Source organism: Pseudophryne corroboree, chromosome 7 (genome assembly GCF_028390025.1).
Source record: "Pseudophryne corroboree isolate aPseCor3 chromosome 7, aPseCor3.hap2, whole genome shotgun sequence".
Classification (NCBI taxonomy): domain Eukaryota; kingdom Metazoa; phylum Chordata; class Amphibia; order Anura; family Myobatrachidae; genus Pseudophryne; species Pseudophryne corroboree.
Window position 1 is genome coordinate 51,496,194 of NC_086450.1, and position 20,850 is coordinate 51,517,043.

Genomic DNA, 20,850 nt, shown 5'->3' on the forward strand with positions numbered 1-20,850 from the left:
TGAAAGGAGCCAGAGCAGAGACTATTACTGTGTCCTGCTCATAACACATAACGTGAATATAAAACAGAATCAAATCCAGTCGCTGAAGGGTTTATTCTAATAAATAGGCACAGGATGTCCACGGTGGCGATTTATGAGTTTACTTGCTGGCATGGACAGCCCGTCTCATTTATATTGATTTATCACGCTTGGATTGAAGTTATTTCCAATAAAAACATTAATTCAGCGCACATCACTTGCAGTGCCATCATTATTCTCTGCAGCACCCTCACTGCGAATCTCACCCCCATAATCTCTTCTCCCCTGCAGGTCAATTAGTGTCCCTGGCCAGCAATGACGGAACCATCAAGATACTGTCGTTACCATCTGGACAACTGGCGAGCCTGGGAGGCCATGAGGAGGACGCCCAGTGTGTGATCTTTGATCACAAAGGAGATTGTGTTATCTCTGGAGGATCTGATGGAACTGTCCGATTCTGGTCCTAAGGAAGGAGCAGCGCATTGTTATTTGCATAACGCAGAGCAGTGCGTGTTTGTGAAACAAGCAAAACGTTTAATAAAGCTTTATGGCAATGAGGAATATTGTGTGCATTACTGGATCCTAGTGATCAATAAACTGTATGTCCTGATTGGCAGATCACAAGTCACATACTATCCAATCCTTTCTGCAATAGCTTTATGTAAGAATACTTATCCCTTACCTTTCAGTAGCACTGGTTACACTGACAAGCGTCTATATTGATAGGGGCACCATTAGTATATGAAGTAAAGTTACTGTTCACTCATTGCAATGCAGCACACAAACTAACACACATACATATGAATAGATAAGGGATAAATGGGGCAGATGTATTAACCTGGAGGAGGCATAAGGAAGTGATAAACCAGTGATAAGTGCAAGGTGATAACGCACCAGCCAATCAGCCCCTAACTGTTAATTTACATATTGGAGCTGATTGGCTGGTGTTTATCACCTTGCACTTATCACTGGTTTCTCACTTCCTTATGCCTTCTCCAGGTTAATACATCTGCCCCAGTGGGAGCATACACATATTCGTGAACCCACCATCAATTGCCAGTCTGCTCAAAGCAACTCGTTCTATACTTATGTATGTGTAGTACGGAATAGGCTGTGAAGCACTACAGCTTCCAAGCTGAGAAAATGCAGCCTGCTGCTACGTGGCCAGCCGCTGATGTAGAATATATTGGTAGGAGAGTTTGACGTTTGCACAAAACAAAGATAATTGTAAAAAAAAAAAAAAAAAAGCAAAATCCCTTGATAAGAATTAATTGCAGAGTTGTCTGAATGGGTTAAGGAGCTGGAGAAGAGCCTGTCCGAATATTTCCCTGGGGAATGTGCTGTAGGTTCCAAGCTCCCCTAGCAGAGCGCATCTCAGTGTGCTCTGCAGCTGCTGCTGTGTGTCAGTGTAGAGTTCTGCTGTGTTACTCTGACTGCTCTGCTGCTGTGTGTCACTGTAGAGTGCTGCTGTGTGTTACTCTGACTGCTCTGCTGCTGTGTGTCACTGTAGAGTGCTGCTGCGTGTTACTCTGACTGCTCTGCTGCTGTGTGTGTCATTGTAGAGTGCTGCTGTGTATAATTCTGACTGGTGTGTGTGTGTGTGTGTGTGTGTGTGTGTGTGTGTGTGTGTGTGTGTGTGTGTGTGTGTGTGTGTGTGTGTGTGTGTGTGTTCTGCTGCTTGGTGTCACTTTGCGTGCTCTGCTGCTGTGTGTGTCCACTGTCTTTCCACTGTCTTTAGAGTGCTGCTGTGTGTTACTCTGAGTGACCTGTTGCTTGGTGTGTGTCATTGTAGACTGCTGCTGTGTTACTCTGAGTGCTGTTCTTCTGTGTGTCATATTGGAGTTCTGCTGTGTGCTACTCCGAGTGCTCTGCTGCTGTGTGTGTCAGATTATAGTGTTTCTGTGCTGCTGCTGTGTTTGGTTTGTGTCATATTAGAGTGTTGTTCTGTGCTGCTGCTTTGTGTCATTGTAGAGCCCTGCTGCTGTGTGTGTCATATTAGTGTTGTGTTATGTGCTGCTGTGTGTCACTGTAGAGCCCTGCTGCTGCTGTGTGTGTCATATTAGAGTGTTGTGTTGTGCTGCATGTCACTGTAGAGCCCTGCTGCTGTGTGTGTTGTATTAGAGCAGGGGTGTCAAACACAAGGCCCGCGGGCCAAATCCGGCCCGCCAGACCTCGTCTGATGGCCCGCGGTGCCGCCGCCAGCCTTGCAGCCTCCCCTGCACGGAGTAAATTCATTTTAAAAATGGCTCAAGTTAAAAAAAAAAAAAAAATTTACTTACCTTCCGGGACCTGGCCCGACTTCTTCCTGCCCCGCACTGCTCCCTGGGTGTCGGACGTGACGTCATCACGTGACGTCCGCCCGACATCTCCAGGGATCAGAGGAGCGCGCGGACGCCGCGGAGAGGAGCAAGAAGAAAGAAGTAAAAGAAAGAAAGAAGTAAAAGGTAAGTAAAGTAAATGGAGGGGGCAGATGGCTGGGCACTATAAAAGGGGGCAGATGGCTGGGCACTATAAAAGGGGGCAGATGGCTGGGCACTATAAAAGGGGGCACATGGCTGGGCACTATAAAAGGGGGCAGATGGCTGGGCACTATAAAAGGGGGCAGATGGCTGGGCACTATAAAAGGGGGCAGATGGCTGGGCACTATAAAAGGGGGCACATGGCTGGGCACTATAAAAGGGGGCACATAATAATTGAATGCAGTGACATTAATTTATGATAATAAAGAGTGGACACATAGACCTACAGATACAACCGGCCCTTTGATGGGGACCAAACTGCTGATGCGGCCCCCGATGAATTTGAGTTTGACACCCCTGTATTAGAGTGTTGTGTTGTGTACTGTGCTGCTGCTGTGTGTCACTGTAGAGCCCTGCTGTGCATTACTCGGATTGCTCTGCTGCTGTGTGTGCTCTGAGTGCAGTGGGGACGTGTGTCACACACTAGGCAGTGCTGCTGCTGCTGTGTGTGCTCTGAGTGCAGTGGGGACGTGTGTCACACACTAGGCAGTGCTGCTGCTGCTGTGTGTGTGCTCTGAGTGCAGTGGGGACGTGTGTCACACACTAGGCATTGCTGCAGCTGTGTGTGCTCTGAGTGCAGTGTGGACACGTGTCACACACCAGGCAGTGCTGCTGTGTGTGCTCTGAGGGCAGCAGGGACGTGTGTGACACACTAGGCAGTGCTGCTGCTCTGTGTGCTCTGAGTGCAGTGGGGACACGTGTCACACACCAGGCAGTGCTGCTGCTGTCTCTCTCTGCGTGCTGTACAGAGCGCAGCGCCTTGTGCATTAGTGCGCCTCTGTCCATGGTGCTGAACGCAGCCGAGCTCAGGATCCCAGTATTTCCTGCTGCACCGGAGTCCTGACCGCATCCACTGGCACTGCCCAGGGTGCCCGCACTGCCAGGTGTTGATCTCTTTGGGTGCTGAGGAGAGTCACCATTCTGCTGGAGGCTGCTGGGCACTGTTCTGTCCCTGTGCTGATGGTTCCTGGGCGCCCATCTGTGTAAGAGGCTCTTGCAATTCTGCAGCCTGGAAAGCGATGTCTATACAGAATATTTATTAAAAAAAAAGTTATGCCTCTGCCTTCTCGCCTGTCCCTCTGCATGGTGCACGGTTCTGTCTGTAGGCGGCTACTGGAGCAGGATTCTGCCATGGAGCTGAAGGTGCATCAGTCTGGGTATCAGCCCAGTGCCATGCCATTGCTGCTATTGCAATCTTAACGCACATACTCCAGCCACCTCCTCAGCTGCAAGTGACAGAGGGGGGAACGCATCCTGCAGGGATATATCCTATCCAGGACTCCTGATCTGCAATATGAGGACATCATGAGGCTCACATGTGGATTTATCGCATCGTCTCTGTGCTTTGGGGGAATCATGTTATGTCAGTGAGCCCAGCTGAGGCTGCTCAGGGATTCCCTGTGACTGCTCTTCCGTCCTACAGAGATTTGTGCTGTGTACCATGGCAGGGAGACTGGACGTGCCCTGCACATTCTCCCGCTGAAGGAAAGGGTCTACCGGCATCAAGGATGGGCTAACCAAGCACAGGCTCCTAACCTCTGCTGAAAAGTTGTCCAGCTACTGTCATCCTCGGAGGATTAACCCTTACTAGGTAAGGATGCATGAAAATGGGCATAATGACTAAAAACACTGTATCAGACTCTATAGACAGTGTATGGCCACGTTACCTGCACTCCTGTAACTTTATATCCATCCCATGATACAGCAGCTCAGTGTGGCTTCCAGGAGTGGTGGGTCTTACTTCTGCTGGTGACTTTCCTCTGGTTCAATGGTTACAGATAAGTGATAGATAGATAGATAGATAGATAGATAGATAGATAGATAGATAGATAGATAGATAGATAGATAGATCTAATTGGCCACAATTAATTGACACTGCAAAGTCACAGAATCTTCCCGGATGAAGGTAACCCTCTTAAAATGGTCCACATGATGTCCAGGCTGTGAGATCCTAGTGTCAGGACACTGTAGACACACACTACAAATCATTTCATAAAGTAGCCTTATTTTGGAGCATACAGTAGTGTAGTCACTATGAGCTTTTGCCCATTCATAACTGCAGTGACAGTGAATTGCCCCCCTGTCTGGGACTGCACCATGGTGCACCCCTCGCTATACAATGTGTTTTGGTTTCAACATTGCAGTATTCTTTTATGCAGTAACATGACATCACACATTTATATATATATATATATATATATATGTGTGTGTATATTAGAATGGCACTTGAAAGAGCTTCAGAGTACATTGTCCCATCACTGCTGTGTTAACTGTATAGAGTAGGGGGTATTATGGTCCAGAATGCTGGCGCATATTACTGATACATTGTGCTGAAAATCACCCCTACAGAAGGGTAAATAGGTGTTACAGCTGTAGCTTCCATTTATGATCAAAGTATAAAAGTGTAACAAACTGTTTCTTTATCTTTATACTCTATACATAAACACAACAACCCTTGAGGGTCAATGCTTTCTTCCAATTAATTGTCCAAGTCATGGTAGCTGCTGGCTATTTTTCTTATGCGTTTTCAGAAAGGCAAATATATCCTAATAAAGGTCTGGAACTTCCAAGCCTTACAAGTTTGTTAATTAGAGCACAGTTTCCCAAATGTGTCCGTAGGGACTTTTGCGTAGTCCAGAATAGCGGTATTACCCAACTTGGGACTAATGCTCTGTAAACCATGGACTGATTTAACCATTTGCTTAGAGGAAAGGTTTGTACCACCGACAGTCATATGCAACAGATTACAGTTTACCAAAACAGAAACCGCTGTTCCACCTAACCAAAAATATTACTGGGGTCTCTGCCTGCTCCCTGGATATGACCATCTATGCAGAAAACAATCAGATGTATTTATTAACATTTACTTATACCGTGCTGGCATATTCTGTTGGCTTTCATCCAGCCCGATAAATGGAAATGTGTTATAGAATGACCCTTGTATATACAATATTATCCTAATTTGTTAAAGTGACTGCTCACACATTTCCGAACTTGTAACATTTAAATAATAGCAAAAATATAAGCTGCACATAGGTGGTGTGGTAACAGTGACCTGGAGAAGACGTCTAGGCCATACCAGATCAGGCTACTGTATGTGATGGCCAAGACTTATATCTCTTGGTTAGCATGTAACGAATCCATATCCTATGGTAGATCACTGTAAAAACTATTTTTCATTTGCTGTTCCCTTCACTACCCCCAGCTCATAAAACGCTTTCCCCTTTTCTCACAACACCCACCCTCGTCTCTCCCCTTGAATCTTGCTGTCTCATCCCTTCTCTGTACTTTACACCCCCCACACTTCCCCGTATAATAATGATAGTGAAATACTTTCATGCATAACAGCCACACTTTCCAGCATATCTTGCCATAAACATTATATGTATCTGTCGTCTAGTACTGAAGGGGTTAAGCTCTGAAAGAAAATAATAAGCATGTGAAAAGTGTAGCTCCCAATTCCCTGTCAAATGAAACAACAGAAGTGTCACTTTTTTCAAAACCAAATGATTGTCTACTGTGGTCATTCTTCATTACCTGCCTATGGGAACCCATTCAAATTTAGATTTTCAGGGACCCCCATCAGCTCAACAGCAGAATAGGTGATAGCACCGTACTGCCTTTCTTCCTTCCCTATCTATATTCCAGATAACAATTGATCAGTCCACTTCTTGCTACAGGAATACGTTAACCCCTCTGGGGCTGGAGGTTGCTGTAATGGATTTTACATTGGCAATTTCAATGGTTAAAACAATTAAAATAGAGCCAGCAGGTACTTGGGATTTCCATCTGAGGTTTTATCCATGTAGTACGTGATAAATCTGCGTGATAGCAATTGTTGGGCCCTCATGGACTGGGAGAGCACCAGGGCTCAGCTAGCCTAGGGCAGTCTCCTTACTTCAGAGGTATTACTCCCTGGTGTGTGGAGTGGAGGCTGTGAGACATCAAACTGAAGATGAAAGAGAAGAGGAGGGCAAGTTCACCGTGCGGCTGCTTCTGATAGGGCAGCTTCATCAGCACAACACTCAGACTGCAGATTTGTTATCTGCAGCTGGCTTCATTGAGCGAATGCCTTTGTGTGCACTGGGGCTGAAAGCTTCAGCTCTTGTATATAGCGCTGGCATCAAATTGAGGAAGCAACTGGCAGTCATGGAAGATCAGCTGCTGCCCAATATATCAGCATTACAGTAGTAAATATTGCACAAATACTGGCTCATTACCGTTATCTCTTCAATACATTAGCTTAGAAACTGTGAAATTGGCTGCAAGAAGGGAGTAAAACAGGACTATGGGGGTCATTCCGAGTTGTTCGCTCGTTATTTTTTTTTCGCAACGGAGCGAGTAGTCGCGAATGCGCATGCGCAATGTCCGCAGTGCGACTGCGCCAAGTAAATTTGCTATGCAGTTAGGAATTTTACTCACGGTTTTTTCTTCGTTCTGGTGATCGTAATGTGATTGACAGGAAGTGGGTGTTTCTGGGCGGAAACAGGCCGTTTTATGGGTGTGTGCGAAAAAACGCTACAGTTTCTGGGAAAAACGCGGGAGTGGCTGAAGAAACGGAGGAGTGTCTGGGCGAACGCTGGGTGTGTTTGTGACGTCAAACCAGGAACGACAAGCACTGAACTGATCGCAGATGCAGAGTAAGTTTGAAGCTACTCAGAAACTGCTAAGAGGTGTGTAATCGCAATATTGAGAATCTTTCGTTCGCAATTTTACTATGCTAAGATTCACTCCCAGTAGGCAGCGGCTTAGCGTGTGCAAAGCTGCTAAAAGCAGCTTGCGAGCGAACAACTCGGAATGACCCCCTATGTGTACACCAAGGCCCCAGATTCAGTGGCAAAGACAGGATTCTAGAGGGGGGTTTCCAAATGCAATCCACAATCTCCCGCTCTTCGAGCAAGTGTGGGAGTCCAACCCTAGAACATATACATTTATGTGCACATTAGTCTTTTTAAACACTAGTGTATGGTATGCAGTATTAATAATTACCACTATAGATGGTCAATAGTATAGACTTTATCAAACATATTTCATGAATATATACAGTATAAGTGATCAGTAAAAGGTGAAACATCCCATAATATATAAATAAATACACAAAAACATAACAGAACCAGTAGAGACAGAACTGCACTTTCTAAGAACACATTCTCCCACCTCGTGGTAAAGTGCCTGCCTCTTCTTCCTGTCAGCTACTCTCTGGTCCGGTGCACTGACTGAGCACTCAGATCCACACACACAGCAAACTTTGTTGAAGTTTCTACCACTGGGCATGTACTGCAGCTCGGCTCTGTCCCTTATACTGCACAATGTGGCGGCAGCTCTTGTAATCGTATTTTATGCTATTGACATAATTTGAACTGCTGGGCAATAGGAGGGGGTTTCCAGGCAACCAGAACCCCCCCCCGCCCCCACACACACACACGCGTTTGCCTATGGGCTTGAGACGGTTGAGAGACAGGTGCCCCAGTACCAAGTGCTGAGTTACTGGCTGACCCACGTGTGTCTGTTTGAACTAGTGTCCCCATGCAGGTATACTGCCTATCTTTATGTCACTGTCCCAACGCCTACATTTTAAATTTTCAGATTTAGGGGCTATTCACTAATGAATGCCGTACAGCCACAAAAATGAACATTCCTTATCGCAACTTTACTGCAGTTTTCTGCATGATTTAAGTAAACTGTGGTTTGATAAACAGGCCCTTTAGATCTATAAGAAATATATAGTTTTTATTGTAAAATATAATACTTAGGCATAAAACATTTTAAAAATAATACTCATCTATTATATTTCTGCGCTTAAGGTAATTGTCATTAATATTTGGCAGTTATATTTCGGGTGTCAAAAGAAATGATTATCTATTATAATGGAAAATTCTTATCCCACTATAAGAATGATCTCAGAAGTCACCTTTGAATCCAGTGACCGTAATAAATGATTCCGCCTGTTGTATTGCGCCTGAATAAGGTCCTGGATCTATAACATCTTGTAATGAGAGCTTATTCGTGACAGTGATGTATGTCAGAATTCAAGTGAAATCCTTCTTTTTGATAATTACATTTTTTTTCTTTTAACAGCTGGTCATTTTCAACTGAGTTACAGTATACAGCCCCACGTGAGTCTCATAAATCCTCTCCGATAGTGTCCAGCTGTATATATAACTCGTGCCTAGAGTCAAGACTTTTTTTTTTTTAACTTTTTTTTTAATCAACTATCACTCCTTCTTTTTCTGCAGTTCTTGAAGAAGTTATTCTTATGGATAGTCTTTCCTTCACTTTTATCACTGGCTTTATTACAATACAACATAAATATATTTTATTAAGGCATAAAAATGCGTAATTACATTCCACAGTGAAAATTAACAACGAAGTAGAAGATGAATAAAAAGCTTTGGTAAAGAGACCTGCAAACCTTTATATTTCCAAGTCGCTGGTCAAAAAGTTATACAAAAGCTTATATTAAAACCATTAATACTGTGGAGCAAATATTAGGGCATTAAGGGGGAGCCGTCGGGAGGCAGTCCATTGTCCGCCTGTCGAGATCCCGGCGGTCAGGATACCGAAAACAACAGAGAGATAAAGTACCACCCAGTCAGCTCCTAACTGCCATGTTACAGGCTGTGTTTGGATAGTGACAGTTAGGAGCTGATTGGTGTTTGGATAGTGACAGGAGCTGATTGGTTGGTACGTTATATCTTTCCACTTTATCACGGTCTGTGGATTGATACTGTCTACAGCCTAGTCCAGCAATGGGCCTCCTTTTATATCAGTTGTTATACTGTACCTGTATATCTAGTTTTATTGCTGATGACCTCATAAGAATTCTCTAAATTGTTCATAAGGAAATGGAGGCATTTAAAAGAGAATTCTGCAAAACGGCATCAAACGGTATTTCGTATTCTCTGTGTAACTTCCCGCTTGTCGTTAGTTCCTCTTTAATCCTTTCCCTCTTTCCGTGTCTGTTTCAGGAAGACGTTAAACTTTATTAACAGAGACAAGATTACAAACCTTCCGAGTGTCAGAATGACCAGCAGTAATGTCAGTGGTTTGTGTTACGGTGCCAAAAAAATCACTTGTCTCTACATTTTTTTTATGAGTTGGATAAATCTGTGTAGATGTCCCTCCGCTTCTCCTTAATTGTTGGAGGAGACTTGTAATTTATTCAATAATTCATCATATTCATAATTAATAAGGGGTGATTAAATGAGTTAGTCGTGTAAAACTGTACGCTGGATTTAATGTGTTGAATAATAAGCATAGACATCAGTGTATGGTAAAGGGATGGAGGTAAAACTTGTCAGAGGTACATTTAATGATGGAGTACAATAGGACAATGTCATTGCAAGGTTTTTGGACAAATAGAACCTGTAGGATATTAAGGAATAGATTATAAACTTTATACATTTGTGACATTTAATCATTTTGTGTTTGTGACATTTTAGATTTATTTAATATTTATGTTACAGCGAAGAACCCAAACATTGCTTCTGCAGAACCTCTTTGGAATTAAAACCGTCAGTCATCCATCTACAATGAAACACGGAATGTAACAACATATTCAATTTGTCCACTTCACATTTAACTGTTGCAATGTTCTGTGTGCTGCCGGTTACTGTAGTAAATTAGGGGGACATTTACTAAGCGGTGATAAAAGCGGAGAAGTGAGCCAGTGGAGAAGTGACCCCATCAACCAATCAGCAGCTCTGTATCATTTTATAGTGTGCAAATTTTAGATGTTACTTCAGTGCTGATTACTTGCCATGGGCAACTTCTCCACTGGCTCACTTCTCCGCTCTTATCACTGCTTAGTAAATGTCCCCCTTAGTTACTAACATATTCAGTGATGTAGCGTCATCCTAAGGTGTCCCTTTTTGTCTTTTTCATTGTAGTACTCTGCACATTGGGCCTTATTCAGGTTGTATCACAATTGCGACCAGTTTTTGAGAAAGGTGCACTCTGCGCACGTGCGGGCCCCATGCTGCGTTTGTGCGAGCCCTTAATGCGATTGGATCACATTAACTGTGAACGCCTCTGCCTGATTGACAGACAGAGGCATTTGCAGGGCAGGCGGGGGTGGGGTGGGGGTGGGGGGAGGTTGGGGGGTGGCGGCGTTGGGGAAATGGGGGCATGACGGCGGCATTTTCGGGGCGGCTGCATGTCGTGACACGCAGCCACTCCAATTTAAGACAATGTCGGCGGGACTCCTGCCTTTGCAGCCAGGCTGCGCCAGCAGGAGGCATCCACAATTTATGCAACCACGCTGTAATTGCGGTGCAATCGCAATTACAGCGAGATCGCAGTGGGTGGGCGGTGGGTCGCGATGGGCTAAAAAGCAGAATCTGCAATTCTTACTGAATAAGGTCCATTGTTCCCTGTTGGGATATTCTGGAGCTGATTCTGAGCAAAGCAAAAAAATTGAGCAGGTGACTTTGCACCTGGGTAAAACCGTATTGCTCTGCTCCTGGGGCAGATGTAACATGTGCAGAGAGATTCACATGTGGGAGGCACAGGTCCAAACCAAAACCTAAATTGCAGTGCAAAAATAAAGCTGGCCAGTTTCTGTGGGCTACATGCAAAAGCAGCGAGTATTTACCCTGCGTGAAATATATATACTGTATATGTGTTTGCACCACTTGCATTGCAACATGGCTTATCCAGTTGGAAAGTGACTTTTCTGTTTTGCTTTACTTCCTACTCAGAATCAGGCCCACTCTTTCTGTAACCCTATAAAATAGATCTTTGTGATATCTTTCTGTCCCCAGCCCTCTGTGTTACAAGGAGAATTGCCAGCTTTTGCCCAGCTGTTTATGAAAACAGAATGACAATTACAATAAGTGTTCCTTTCATCTGTAGCCAGGGACTTAACAATAGCAGTGGCTACTATGGGGCCCTAAAGCATAAGCGGCCAGGTGAGTATGAAGGCCCCCACGGCTGATCTGGGATCCGGTCTGAAGAACGACAGTGTCTAGGTCGACAATGTTTAGGTCGACCACTATAGGTCGACAGTCATTAGGTCGACATGGATGGAAGGTCGACAGGGTTTCTAGGTTGACATGTGCTAGGTCGACAGGTCTAAAGGTCGACATGAGTTTTTTTAAAAAAAATCTTTTTTTTAATTTTTTCATACTTAACGATCCACGTGGACTACGATTGGAACGGTAAAGTGTGCCGAACGAAGCAGTAGCGGAGCGAAGGCACCATGCCCGAAGCTCGCGAGGGGACGCGGTGCACTAATTTGGGATCCCGGTCACTCTACAAAGAAAACGACACAAAAAATAAATAAATCCTCATGTCGACCTTTAGCCCTGTCGACCTAGCACATGTCGACCTAGAAACTAGAGATGTGCACCGGAAATTTTTCGGGTTTTGTGTTTTGGTTTTGGGTTCGGTTCCGTGGCCGTGTTTTGGTTTCGAACGCGTTTTGGCAAAACCTCACCGAATTTTTTTTGTCGGATTCGGGTGTGTTTTGGATTCGGGTGTTTTTTTCAAAAAACCCTAAAAAACAGCTTAAATCATAGAATTTGGGGGTCATTTTGATCCCAAAGTATTATTAACCTCAATAACCATAATTTCCACTCATTTTCAGTCTATTCTGAACACCTCACACCTCACAATATTATTTTTAGTCCTAAAATTTGCACCGAGGTCGCTGGATGACTAAGCTCAGCGACCCAAGTGGCCGACACAAACACCTGGCCCATCTAGGAGTGGCACTGCAGTGTCAGGCCGGATGGCCCTTCCAAAAAATACTCCCCAAACAGCACATGACGCAAAGAAGAAAAAAAAGAGGCGCAATGAGGTAGCTGTGTGACTAAGATAAGTGACCCTAGTGGCCGACACAAACACCTGGCCCATCTAGGAGTGGCACTGCAGTGTCACGCAGGATGGCCCTTCCAAAAAATACTCCCCAAACAGCACATGACGCAAAGAAGAAAAAAAAGAGGCGCAATGAGGTAGCTGTGTGACTAAGATAAGCGACCCTAGTGGCCGACACAAACACCTGGCCCATCTAGGAGTGGCACTGCAGTGTCACGCAGGATGGCCCTTCCAAAAAACACTCCCCAAACAGCACATGACGCAAAGAAAAATGAAAGAAAAAAGAGGTGCAAGATGGAATTGTCCTTGGGCCCTCCCATCCACCCTTATGTTGTATAAACAGGACATGCACACTTTAACCAACCCATCATTTCAGTGACAGGGTCTGCCACACGACTGTGACTGAAATGACGGGTTGGTTTGGACCCCCACCAAAAAAGAAGCAATTAATCTCTCCTTGCACAAACTGGCTCTACAGAGGCAAGATGTCCACCTCATCATCATCCTCCGATTCATCACCGTGTACATCCCCCTCCTCACAGATTATCAATTGGTCCCCACTGGAATCCACCATCACAGCTCCCTGTGTACTTTGTGGAGGCAATTGCTGCTGGTGAATGTCTCCACGGAGGAATTGATTATAATTAATTTTAATGAACATCATCTTCTCCACATTTTCTGGAAGTAACCTCGTACGCTGATTGCTGACAAGGTGAGCGGCGGCACTAAACACTCTTTCGGAGTACACACTTGTGGGAGGGCAACTTAGGTAGAATAAAGCCAGTTTGTGCAAGGGCCTCCAAATTGCCTCTTTTTCCTGCCAGTATACGTACGGACTGTCTGACGTGCCTACTTGGATGCGGTCACTCATATAATCCTCCACCATTCTTTCAATGGTGAGAGAATCATATGCAGTGACAGTAGACGACATGTCCGTAATCGTTGGCAGGTCCTTCAGTCCGGACCAGATGTCAGCATCAGCAGTCGCTCCAGACTGCCCTGCATCACCGCCAGCGGGTGGGCTCGGAATTCTGAGCCTTTTCCTCGCACCCCCAATTGCGGGAGAATGTGAAGGAGGAGATGTTGACAGGTCGCGTTCCGCTTGACTTGACAATTTTCTCACCAGCAGTTCTTTGAACCCCTGCAGACTTGTGTCTGCCGGAAAGAGAGATACAACGTAGGTTTTAAATCTAGGATCGAGCACGGTGGCCAAAATGTAGTGCTCTGATTTCAACAGATTGACCACCCGTGAATCCTTGTTAAGCGAATTAAGGGCTCCATCCACAAGTCCCACATGCCTAGCGGAATCGCTCTGTGTTAGCTCCTCCTTCAATGTCTCCAGCTTCTTCTGCAAAAGCCTGATGAGGGGAATGACCTGACTCAGGCTGGCAGTGTCTGAACTGACTTCACGTGTGGCAAGTTCAAAAGGTTGCAGAACCTTGCACAACGTTGAAATCATTCTCCACTGCACTTGAGACAGGTGCATTCCACCTCCTATATCGTGGTCAGTTGTATAGGCTTGAATGGCCTTTTGCTGCTCCTCCAATCTCTGAAGCATATAGAGGGTTGAATTCCACCTCGTTACCACTTCTTGCTTCAGATGATGGCAGGGCAGGTTCAGGCGTTTTTGGTGTTGCTCCAGTCTTCTGTACGTGGTGCCTGTACGCCGAAAGTGTCCCGCAATTCTTCTGGCCACCGACAGCATCTCTTGCACGCCCCTGTCGTTTTTTAAATAATTCTGCACCACCAAATTCAAGGTATGTGCAAAACATGGGACGTGCTGGAATTTTCCCAGATTTAATGCACACACAATATTGCTGGCGTTGTCCGATGCCACAAATCCACAGGAGAGTCCAATTGGGTAAGCCATTCTGCGATGATCTTCCTCAGTTGCCGTAAGAGGTTTTCAGCTGTGTGCGTATTCTGGAAAGCGGTGATACAAAGCGTAGCCTGCCTAGGAAAGAGTTGGCGTTTGCGAGATGCTGCTACTGGTGCCGCCGCTGCTGTTCTTGCGGCGGGAGTCAATACATCTACCCAGTGGGCTGTCACAGTCATATAGTCCTGAGTCTGCCCTGCTCCACTTGTCCACATGTCCGTGGTTAAGTGGACATTGGGTACAACTGCATTTTTTAGGACACTGGTGAGTCTTTTTCTGAGGTCTGTGTACATTTTCGGTATCGCCTGCCTAGAGAAATGGAACCTAGATGGTATTTGGTACCGGGGACACAGTACCTCAAACAAGTCTATAGTTGGCTCTGCAGTAATGATGGATACCGGAACCACGTTTCTCACCGCCCAGGATGCCAAGGCCTCAGTTATCCGCTTTGCAGCAGGATGACTGCTGTGATATTTCATCTTCTTCGCAAAGGACTGTTGGACAGTCAATTGCTTGGTGGAAGTAGTAAAAATGGTCTTTCGACTTCCCCTCTGGGATGACCATCGACTCCCAGCAGCAACAACAGCAGCGCCAACAGCAGTAGGCGTTACACTCAAGGATGCATCGGAGGAATCCCAGGCAGGAGAGGACTCGTCAGAATTGCCAGTGACATGGCCTTCAGGACTATTGGCATTCCTGGGGAAGGAGGAAATTGACACTGAGGGAGTTGGTGGGGTGGTTTGCGTGAGCTTGGCTGCAAGAGGAAGGGATTTACTGGTCAGTGGACTGCTTCCGCTGTCGCCCAAAGTTTTTGAACTTGTCACTGACTTATGATGAATGCGCTGCAGGTGACGTATAAGGGAGGATGTTCCGAGGTGGTTAACGTCCTTACCCCTACTTATTACAGCTTGACAAAGGCAACACACGGCTTGACACCTGTTGTCCGCATTTCTGTTGAAATACTTCCACACCGAAGAGCTGATTTTTTTGGTATTTTCACCAGGCATGTCAATGGCCATATTCCTCCCACGGACAACAGGTGTCTCCCCGGGTGCCTGACTTAAACAAACCACCTCACCATCAGAATCCTCCTTGTCAATTTCCTCCCCAGCGCCAGCAACACCCATATCCTCCTCATCCTGGTGTACTTCAACACTGACATCTTCAATCTGACTATCAGGAACTGGACTGCGGGTGCTCCTTCCAGCACTTGCAGGGGGCGTGCAAATGGTGGAAGGCGCATGCTCTTCACGTCCAGTGTTGGGAAGGTCAGGCATCGCAACCGACACAATTGGACTCTCCTTGTGGATTTGTGATTTCGAAGAACGCACAGTTCTTTGCTGTGCTTTTGCCAGCTTAAGTCTTTTCATTTTTCTAGCGAGAGGCTGAGTGCTTCCATCCTCATGTGAAGCTGAACCACTAGCCATGAACATAGGCCAGGGCCTCAGCCGTTCCTTGCCACTCCGTGTGGTAAATGGCATATTGGCAAGTTTACGCTTCTCCTCCGACGATTATATTTTAGATTTTTGAGTCCTTTTTTTACTGATATTTTGTGTTTTGGATTTTACATGCTCTGTACTATGACATTGGGCATCGGCCTTGGCAGACGACGTTGATGGAATTTCATCGTCTCGGCCATGACTAGTGGCAGCAGCTTCAGCACGAGGTGGAAGTGGATCTTGATCTTTCCCTATTTTTGGAACCTCAACATTTTTGTTCTCCATATTTTAATAGGCACAACTAAAAGGCACCTCAGGTAAACAATGGAGATGGATGGATACTAGTATACTTATGGATGACGAGTGACTGACGACACAGAGGTAGCTACAGCCGTGGACTACCGTACTGCGTCTGCTAGTATAGAGATGATAATGATATAAAAAATATATATATATCACTACTGCAGGTATATATAATATAATGACGGACCTGCTGGACACTGTCAGCAGACTCCTACTACTAGTATGAAGAAGATAGAAAAAAAACCCCCACCACAGGTAGGTATACAATTATGGACGAGCACTGACGACACAGAGGTAGCTACAGCCGTGGACTACCATACTGCGTCTGCTAGTATAGAGATGATAATGATATAAAAAATATATATATATCACTACTGCAGGTATATATAATATAATGACGGACCTGCTGGACACTGTCAGCAGACTCCTACTACTAGTATGAAGAAGATAGAAAAAAAAACCCCACCACAGGTAGGTATACAATTATGGACGAGCACTGATGACACAGAGGTAGCTACAGCCATGGACTACCGTACTGCGTCTGCTAGTATAGAGATGATAATGATATAAAAAATATATATATATCACTACTGCAGGTATATATAATATAATGACGGACCTGCTGGACACTGTCAGCAGACTCCTAAACTACTAGTATGAAGAAGATAGAAAAAAAAATCACCACAGGTAGGTATACAATTATGGACGAGCACTGACGACACAGAGGTAGCTACAGCCGTGGACTACCGTACTGCGTCTGCTAGTATAGAGATGATAATGATATAAAAAATATATATATATCACTACTGCAGGTATATATAATATAATGACGGACCTGCTGGACACTGTCAGCAGACTCCTACTACTAGTATGAAGAAGATAGAAAAAAAAACCCCACCACAGGTAGGTATACAATTATGGACGAGCACTGACGACACAGAGGTAGCTACAGCCGTGGACTACCGTACTGCGTCTGCTAGTATAGAGATGATAATGATATAAAAAATATATATATATCACTACTGCAGGTATATATAATATAATGACGGACCTGCTGGACACTGTCAGCAGACTCCTAAACTACTAGTATGAAGAAGATAGAAAAAAAAACCCCACCACAGGTAGGTATACAATTATGGACGAGCACTGACGACACAGAGGTAGTTACAGCCGTGGACTACCGTACTGCGTCTGCTAGTATAGAGATGATAATGATATAAGAAATATATATATATCACTACTGCAGGTATATATAATATAATGACGGACCTGCTGGACACTGTCAGCAGACTCCTAAACTACTAGTATGAAGAAGATAGAAAAAAAAACCCCACCACAGGTAGGTATACAATTATGGACGAGCACTGACGACACAGAGGTAGCTACAGCCGTGGACTACCGTACTGCGTCTGCTAGTATAGAGATGATAATGATATAAAAAATATATATATATCACTACTGCAGGTATATATAATATAATGACGGACCTGCTGGACACTGTCAGCAGACTCCTAAACTACTAGTATGAAGAAGATAGAAAAAAAAAAACCACCACAGGTAGGTATACAATTATGGACGAGCACTGACGACACAGAAGTAGCTACAGCCGTGGACTACCGTACTGCGTCTGCTAGTATAGAGATGATAATGATATAAAAAATATATATATATCACTACTGCAGGTATATATAATACAATGACGGACCTGCTGGACACTGTCAGCAGACTCCTAAACTACTAGTATGAAGAAGATAGAAAAAAAAAACCCCACCACAGGTAGGTATACAATTATGGACAAGCACTGACGACACAGAGGTAGCCACAGCCGTGGACTACCGTACTGCGTCTGCTAATATAGAGATGATAAAGATGATAGAGATGAACAAAAAAAATACAACACTACTGCAGGTAAATATTTATATAATATAATGAATGACGGACCTGCTGGACACTGTCAGCAGAATGCGTTTATAGAATAAATAAAAAAACACCACAGGAGTGTTTAACTTTTTCAGGCAGACAATATACTGGTGGTCACTGGTCAGTCACACTGGCAGCAAAAGTGTGCACTGTACTCCTGCTATAACTGCACCCCAGTCTCCCCCACAATTCAGCTGTGTGAGCAGTGAGCACTCAGCACAGTCAGATATACATAGATGATATTATCATGCAGCACACTGAGGCTGAGCACAGATATGGTATGTGACTGTGTATCGTTTTTTTTCAGGCAGAGAACGGATTATATTAAATAATAAATAAAACTGGTGGTGGTCACTAGTAACTATCAGCAAAACTCTGCACTCTGAGTACTCCTAATGCTCCCCAAAATTACTAAGTTAGTAGTAAATCAGCTCAAGTGTCTCTATTTATTCTAACGGAGAGGACGCCAGCCACGTCCTCTCCCTATCAATCTCAATGCACGTGTGAAAATGGCGGCGACGCGCGGCTCCTTATATAGAATCCGAGTCTCGCGATAGAATCCGAGCCTCGCGAGAATCCGACAGCGGGATGATGACGTTCGGGCGCGCTCGGGTTAACCGAGCAAGGCGAGAAGATCCAAGTCTGCCTCGGACCCGTGTAAAAAGGCTGAAGTTCGGGGGGTTCGGATTCCGAGGAACCGAACCCGCTCATCTCTACTAGAAACCCTGTCGACCTTCCATCCATGTCGACCTAGTGACTGTCGACCTATAGTGGTCGACCTAAACATTGTCGACCTAGACACTGTCGATTTGATGAACCACACCCGGCTGATCTATGGACGCTTTGCTGGCCCATGCAGATCAGCCTACAGAACTGAGCTTTGGCTGTGTTTCCTTGTATACAGCAGACAGTACCAGTGCTCTATCCCAAACACACAAGCACTGCAGTGTCATAGCTGCCAACGGGAGTCACAAAACAGATCAGTGTTCATGTGTCAGGAACCTAGAGCTAAACACAGGAGGACATAGGGCATAGTGGACTAAGCTAATAAATGCAGATGTATGCTGTTAGTGTACTCACTGCTGTACATCCGCTCTCAGCTCCCCGAACCTCACAGAGCAGTATTGTGCGGGGAGGTGAGTAGGAGATATAGGATATAAATCATGATGTGCAGCCACATCCATGTCTTCCGATCCTACTGATTATCATGTTCATATCTAACGCTCAAACATCTGCTTTGTGGCTTCTGAAATGGGCCAATGAGAATAAATGAATAATCCTGTAAAATCAGTGACTTCACAACGGTCAGTGGGGGGTAATTCAGATCTGATCGCAGCAGCAAATTTGTTAGCAGTTGGGCAAAACCATGTGTACTGCAGGGGGGGCAGATATAACATGTACAGAGAGAGTTATACCCCTTTCACACCGCAGCTATAACCCGGTAAATTGCCATTTTTTAAGCCTTCCAAAACGGTTCTAGCTGCGGTGTGAAAGGGCCACTTTGAATTTACTGGTTACAGATTACTGGTATTTTAAAACGGTTAAAAAGCAGGGTCCTACACGGTTCAGACCCCTTTCATTGTGCAGTGTGAAAGGCTCAGAAACGGTATTTCCAAACCACAGAAGGTGATAGGCTGTCTCCATGCGTGATGTCACCAGGCAGAAGCAGGAAATAAACTGGAGGAAACACATGAGAGTGAAGGGAGCGTTTTATTATACAGAATACAGTTTAAAATGGCAAATTGGAGTGATGAGGAGGTTAGGGAGCTGCTTAGAATGAGAGGGGATGAAGAAATATGTAGACAAATCACTGGGACAGTGAAGGATGCAGTAATCTACAAAAACATGGTAAAGATGCTTGAAGCTGCTGGGTTCCATCGTACGACTAGCCAAATTATTAATAATTAATTAATAATTATTACTAATGTGTGGGCCAGAAAAGTCCATTTAAAATGACAACCACTGTTTTCTATGGGAGAAACGGGTCCAGTGTGAAAGGTACCAAAACGGTAATGAAACGGTAATATACCTGTTACAACATGCGATGTGAAGGGGGTGTAACTGCTCAGACCCGTTTTAAGAACCGTTTAAAGAACCGTTTCAAAAGCAGGGTTTGCGATGTGAAACGGTATTAGATTTGGGTGGGGTGTGCTCAAACTGAAATCTAAATTGCAGTGTAAAAATAAAGCAGCCAGTATGTATCCTGCACAGAAACAAATTAACCCACCCAAATCTAACTCTCACTGCACATGTTATATCTGCACCCCCTGCAGTGCACATGGGTGGTCATTCCGAGTTGTTCGCTCGGTAAATTTCTTCGCATCGCAGCGATTTGCCACTTAGTGCGCATGCGCAATGTTCGCACTGCGACTGCGCCAAGTAAATTTGCTATCAAGTTAGGTATTTTACTCACGGCTTTTTCTTCGTTCAGGCGATCGTAATGTGATTGACAGGAAGTGGGTGTTTCTGGGCGGAAACAGGACGTTTTATGGGCGTGTGGGAAAAAACGCTACCGTTTCTGGGAAAAACGCGGGAGTGGCTGGAGAAACGGAGGAGTGTCTGGGCGAATGCTGGGTGTGTTTGTGACGTCAAACCAGGAACGACAAGCACTGAACTGATCGCACTGGCAGAGTAAGTCTCGAGCTACTCAGAAACTGCACAGAGAAGTTTTTTCGCAATATTGCGAATCTTTCGTTCGCAATTTTAAGAAGCTAAGATTCACTCCCAGTAGGCGGCGGCTTAGCGTGTGCAATGCTGCTAAAATCGGCTTGCGAGCGAACAACTCGGAATGAGGGCCATGGTTTTGCCCAACTGCTAACAAATTTGCTGCTGCGATCAACTCTGAATTACCCCCATTGCGCTAAATGTACTCAGAACAATGAAGCACTAACCGCATGTCGGCGTTGCCCCTCATTGTAAACCTAGAAAAATATTATTGTTCTAACTGACAGATTCTATC

The 20,850-nt window shown here is 44.9% G+C and overlaps 2 protein-coding genes across 5 annotated transcripts in view; both read left to right on the forward strand.

Annotated features, from left to right (window-relative positions):
- The window catches only part of SPAG16 (sperm associated antigen 16), a 1,801,610-nt gene extending 1,801,031 nt beyond the window's left edge, over window positions 1-579 (forward strand). For all 3 annotated transcript variants that reach the window (XM_063933149.1, XM_063933151.1, XM_063933152.1), the window contains one exon: window positions 310-579. In XM_063933149.1, coding sequence (XP_063789219.1) covers window positions 310-485 — 176 coding nt within the window. In that variant the 3' untranslated portion in view covers window positions 486-579. The remainder of the gene's footprint in view (window positions 1-309) is intronic.
- Window positions 580-2,663: 2,084 nt separating this feature from the next.
- The window catches only part of VWC2L (von Willebrand factor C domain containing 2 like), a 273,789-nt gene continuing 255,602 nt past the window's right edge, over window positions 2,664-20,850 (forward strand). The window contains exon 1 of one of the 2 annotated variants that reach the window (XM_063933155.1): window positions 2,664-4,128. The gene's annotated coding sequence lies outside the window, so the exon portion shown is untranslated. The remainder of the gene's footprint in view (window positions 4,129-20,850) is intronic. The other variant, XM_063933154.1, reaches the window with a different exon arrangement.